Genomic DNA, 5740 nt, shown 5'->3' on the forward strand with positions numbered 1-5740 from the left:
CAGTTGTAACTCACTGACGAAGCTAAATCAAGTCACCCAAATGTTGAACCTGGTTTTGGCTTGTGCTGGTTATGCACACGCAATTAAGCAAACCAGATTTGCCAGAAGCAAACACTGGTTTTGGCAAAACATGGTCATGCGAAACAGCCGTAAATGCGTAACTGGAGGGAAACCGATCAGAACTTTGAAACTGGATCTTAATGGTGATTCCACGTCATCCTGCTGGAGTTGTCTGGAAGTTGAGTAATGGCAACTAGATTCCTTTTCTTGTTGGTTCGAAATGTTGAGTAATGGCAACTAGATTCCTTTTCTTGTTGGTTCGAAATGTTTCGCTACTTACGGAAGAAGCTTCAGCAAAACATCAAACCAAGAAGTCTTTTTTTTGTCTAAGGTCCTAAACAGAACTACCAATTTTTCTCAAATTTGAAACAACTCATTTGTCACTTCATGCAGACCTATATGGAAACCTAAAGGACTGATCCATCCAGGAATGCAATGAACAGAAAGATTTGTACCAGAGTAAACATCTTTAGGCAGAAGATTTTCCACAAACTTAATCAAAAATATTATCTTATTCTGATGTGTTTTATAATTTTAATCTTCATCTTTTTATGGCAGAACCAGAAAGAGGCATTAACAAAGGAGTTACTATTAAGTAATGTGCAACAGAAAACTTTATTAGCATTGACACATACAGTCTAGCTGTTACGGAACCTTGCATTAACCATACATTAAGTCATTATACTGCTACAGTGCAAACAAATGTTACTGGCAACTTCAAAATTGTTCAGAACACCTAAATGCCTCCTCTCAGACGGAGAACAAGATGGAGAGTGGACTCTTTCTGGATGTTGTAGTCAGAGAGGGTGCGGCCATCTTCCAGCTGCTTGCCAGCGAAGATCAGCCTCTGCTGGTCGGGAGGAATGCCTTCCTTATCTTGGATCTTGGCCTTGACATTCTCAATGGTGTCACTGGGCTCCACCTCCAGGGTGATAGTCTTCCCAGTCAAGGTCTTGACAAAGATCTGCATGCCGCCCCTCAGACGGAGGACAAGATGGAGGGTGGACTCCTTCTGGATGTTGTAGTCAGAGAGGGTGCGGCCATCTTCCAGCTGCTTGCCAGCGAAGATCAGCCTCTGCTGGTCGGGAGGAATGCCTTCCTTATCTTGGATCTTAGCCTTAACGTTCTCAATGGTGTCGCTGGGCTCCACCTCAAGTGTTATGGTCTTGCCAGTCAAGGTCTTGACAAAGATCTGCATGCCGCCCCTCAGACGGAGAACAAGATGGAGGGTGGACTCTTTCTGGATGTTGTAGTCAGAGAGGGTGCGGCCATCTTCCAGCTGCTTGCCGGCAAAGATCAGCCTCTGCTGGTCGGGGGGAATGCCTTCCTTATCTTGGATCTTAGCCTTAACGTTCTCAATGGTGTCGCTGGGCTCCACCTCAAGTGTTATGGTCTTGCCAGTCAAGGTCTTGACAAAGATCTGCATGCCGCCCCTCAGACGGAGAACAAGATGGAGGGTGGACTCTTTCTGGATGTTGTAGTCAGAGAGGGTGCGGCCATCTTCCAGCTGCTTGCCGGCAAAGATCAGCCTCTGCTGGTCGGGGGGAATGCCTTCCTTATCTTGGATCTTGGCCTTGACGTTCTCAATGGTGTCACTGGGCTCCACCTCAAGTGTTATGGTCTTGCCAGTCAAGGTTTTGACAAAGATCTGCATGCCGCCCCTCAGACGGAGAACAAGATGGAGGGTGGACTCTTTCTGGATGTTGTAGTCAGAGAGGGTGCGGCCATCTTCCAGCTGCTTGCCGGCAAAGATCAGCCTCTGCTGGTCGGGGGGAATGCCTTCCTTATCTTGGATCTTAGCCTTGACATTCTCAATGGTGTCACTGGGCTCCACCTCCAGGGTGATAGTCTTCCCAGTCAAGGTCTTGACAAAGATCTGCATGCCGCCCCTCAGACGGAGGACAAGATGGAGGGTGGACTCTTTCTGGATGTTGTAGTCAGAGAGGGTGCGGCCATCTTCCAGCTGCTTGCCGGCAAAGATCAGCCTCTGCTGGTCGGGGGGAATGCCTTCCTTATCTTGGATCTTGGCCTTGACGTTCTCAATGGTGTCACTGGGCTCCACCTCAAGTGTTATGGTCTTGCCAGTCAAGGTCTTGACAAAGATCTGCATGCCGCCCCTCAGACGGAGAACAAGATGGAGGGTGGACTCTTTCTGGATGTTGTAGTCAGAGAGGGTGCGGCCATCTTCCAGCTGCTTGCCGGCAAAGATCAGCCTCTGCTGGTCGGGAGGAATGCCTTCCTTATCTTGGATCTTAGCCTTGACATTCTCAATGGTGTCACTGGGCTCCACCTCCAGGGTGATAGTCTTCCCAGTCAAGGTCTTGACAAAGATCTGCATGCCGCCCCTCAGACGGAGGACAAGATGGAGGGTGGACTCCTTCTGGATGTTGTAGTCAGAGAGGGTGCGGCCATCTTCCAGCTGCTTGCCGGCAAAGATCAGCCTCTGCTGGTCGGGGGGAATGCCTTCCTTATCTTGGATCTTAGCCTTGACATTCTCAATGGTGTCGCTGGGCTCCACCTCCAGAGTGATGGTCTTCCCAGTCAAGGTCTTCACAAAGATCTGCATTTTTTTATCTGCAATGACATAGCATGGAAAAATCAGAGCAGTCTGGATCAGAATATAAATTTCTAAATATACAGAAACCTAACTTTACAAAAATATTCAAAAACTTATTTTGAAGTGAAAATAAAGCATCCTTTTTATTTAATCACCCATATCAATGGGACTAAGGCAGATATTGTTCCATCCTATACCCAAAACCCCTATCCTGAACATGAAGGTATTAAAATATTTCTGTTGCTGTATTTTTATTTATCTCATTTCCATACTTCCTATTTCACCCAGGTGATTCCAATGCTAATGTGTGAAATAGTAGCCCAGTTCATTTAGAAATGCAATTTTGGGCTACTGAGTTGAATTTCTACATTCCCATATTTATAAGCAATATACAATGTATAATTTCCACTCTTATTTAAAAAAAAACAAGTACTGCAAGAGTCTCTGCCCCTGAAAGTCACCCCTTAAATTCCCGATGCCATCAAAATTGCAACTAAATAGTTGTAGCTATAGCATATAAGTGAAGAATGTCCAATGGACTCTTGCCTATTTCTATTCTTTCTGACTTAAGATCACCCATTCTACAAACTGGAAAATCTTCGGTCAGAAGCTGGCACCATTCTTCTATGTTGGGACTTCTAGTCCCCATGAATACTGCATCTGACAATCAATATCCAAGGCTATCTTGAAGTGCCTGTAAACAACTCCAGGGGACTGCTAACTCAGAAAGGTTACTAGCATAAGGTTACCTATTAGCATAAAAATACCGCATTTAACCATATCAGGAAATAATTCAAGACTGCACCAATTGCCATGCAGGTCAAGGTTTCACCCAGCAGTCCTATATGTAAACTGCCCATTAGGCACTTAATACTGAGAACTGCATTAGAAAGCGAATTTTATATTGTTCAATAGGGTTTTTCAGCCCTGTGTGATAGCACATATAGGCAGTCCTCAGCTTATTCATTTAATTACTATTCAAAGATATAACAGCACTGAAAAAGCTGACTTATGACGGGTTTTCACACTTATGACAGTTGCAGCATCCCCACAGTCCTGTGATCAAAATTCAGATGCTTGGCAACTGACTCATTGATGACTATTTCAGTATCCTGGAGTCATGGATCCTCTTCTGGGACCTTCTGGCAAAGTCAATGGGGAAGCTAGGGCATAAAATGGGGCAAATCTCACTTAACAAAATGTCTCACTAGCAATCTAAATTTTGAGCTCAATTGTGCTCTTAAGTTGAGAACTACCTTGTATGTATCCAATTAACTAAGGTTCCTTTGATCCCCAGCCCTTTCTAAATGTAAAAATTCAGATCAGAATGATGCTATACAGGTAGTTCTCTACAGTTCATTTAGAGGCTGGTCAAAAGTTACAACGCACTGAAAAAGGGGACTCATGGCCATTTCTGGAATGTATGACCACGCAGGATTGCAGCATCCCCATGGTCAAGTGATCCAAATTTGTGTCCCAGTCCCGTGATCAACTCTTGCAACCTTCGGACAAGCAAAGTGAATGGGGAAGCCAGATTCACTTAACCGGTTTACTAACTTAACAGCTGCAACAATTCACATAACCGTGGCAAGAAAAACATGTAAAATGGGGTAAAACTCACTTAGCAACATAAATTCTGGGCTGTTGTGGTCATAAGTCGAGGACTATCTGTAACGCCTTTTTTTCAACGTCACTTTTTGTACTGTCAACTTAACAGTGCCAAGGAATTGCACGCACACGCGCACACACACTCCAATCAAGCCAGTAGCCACCATAGGACGCCTTATACTTTAGTGGTATAAATACTCCTTTAATGGGAGATTTACTCCCAAAGGGGGGGGGGGAAGAAACCGAACCCACCGCCCTCTTCCCTCAAATGGGCGCAAACTACCAATACCCCACAAGGACGGAAGTCCTAATTAGCGCCAAGTAACGAGCGCCAGGCTGGGAGGGAGGGGGGGAAGCTCACTTACATTCGTCTGGGAGGAGGGAATCCTACCGAGCAGCAGAGCTTAGCCTAAAGTAGTACGTGGAGAGGATCAGGCCGTCGAAATCCATAACTAACCCTTTCCCTAAAGGCTTTTGGGAGGCTGAGGTTTATCGAGAGCCGTCTTCCAATTTTACTCCCAGGACCCTTTTTTCTAAATTTTGACCTCTCGGGCGCCGAAAGCGGCCCCTTCAGCCGCCCCCCCCGCCGCCGCCGCGGAGCCAGCCTTTCTCCTTTTGCGGGGGTTAGTCAGGGCCCTCCTCACGGGCCCGCGCCTCGCCACAATGGGCGATAGTGACGCCACCCGGAGCTAAATATATCTTAAAAATAACTAATGAAGAGTAACGCTAATAATAATCTGTTCTCCATCAGCTTACCGCTTCAGTCAGGCAGCCGAGACACAATATTGCAGCGCTGTGACCGTAGAACCAACACCGAGAATTTTCTTCTTCGTAACAGTCTGCCCAGCAACGCGGCACTCCTATTTATAGGGTGTCGCTTCTCGTCGTTCCGCCCTTCAGCTTCGCTTTAATATCCTTCCGCGTTAAGAAATAGTCCCCCCTGGAGAACGTTCTCAAGAGCGCGTTCTGCCTCTCGTTTTCCTCTCATTCGACGAATTTTTTTTATTTTTTTTTAAAAAAAATTAAACGATATAGTTTTGTCTGTTAATATCGGTCTCGGAGGGATTAGGTGGAGGAAATTAAGGGAGGAAGGATATGAAATATAGGTAAAAAGTCCCTTGTCGTCGGAAGAATAATTCTACGAAGTTAAGAGGTGGGGCTTAAAGTGTTGCTCGGCCGCCATTGGCGAGAGAGAGAAAGAACGGACGCTGATTGGCCTCTGCTCGATGCAATCGATAGGAAAGCTCTGGAAAGATCGGGACTCTGCGCCTGGGAGGTTGGGAAGGGAGGGAGAAATAGCCCACAGAAGCCCGCCTCTGATTGGTGCGCAGTGAGGTCATTCTTGTTGCTAAGGCCCGGGGTCCCTGAGAAGCAGATTTCGAGAAAGGGCAGGAAGGAAAAAACAGGCTGATGGCCTGTTGGCGCATGCGTAGAAGAGCCAAGTGGGTGATGGGTGGGGGTGGGGTTGGACTGTTTTGAGGGGCAAAGGGCGGGAAAGAGTCTCTGAGGCGGTTA

General features: G+C 46.4%; 1 protein-coding gene across 1 annotated transcript; it reads right to left on the reverse strand.

Moving 5' to 3' along the window:
• Window positions 1-656: 656 nt before the first annotated feature.
• On the reverse strand, window positions 657-5087 carry LOC308659823 (polyubiquitin-C). The gene is made up of 2 exons (XM_081313847.1): window positions 4982-5087; window positions 657-2634 (listed from the first exon to the last, which is right to left on the reverse strand). The coding sequence occupies exon 2, from the start codon at window positions 2624-2626 to the stop codon at window positions 797-799; it is 1830 nt and encodes a 609-aa protein (XP_081169973.1). The 5' UTR covers window positions 2627-2634; window positions 4982-5087; the 3' UTR covers window positions 657-796.
• Between the last annotated feature and the right edge of the window lie 653 nt (window positions 5088-5740).

The sequence above is a fragment of the Vipera berus genome (assembly GCF_964194415.1).
Source record: "Vipera berus genome assembly, chromosome: 1".
Classification (NCBI taxonomy): Eukaryota; Metazoa; Chordata; class Lepidosauria; order Squamata; family Viperidae; genus Vipera; species Vipera berus.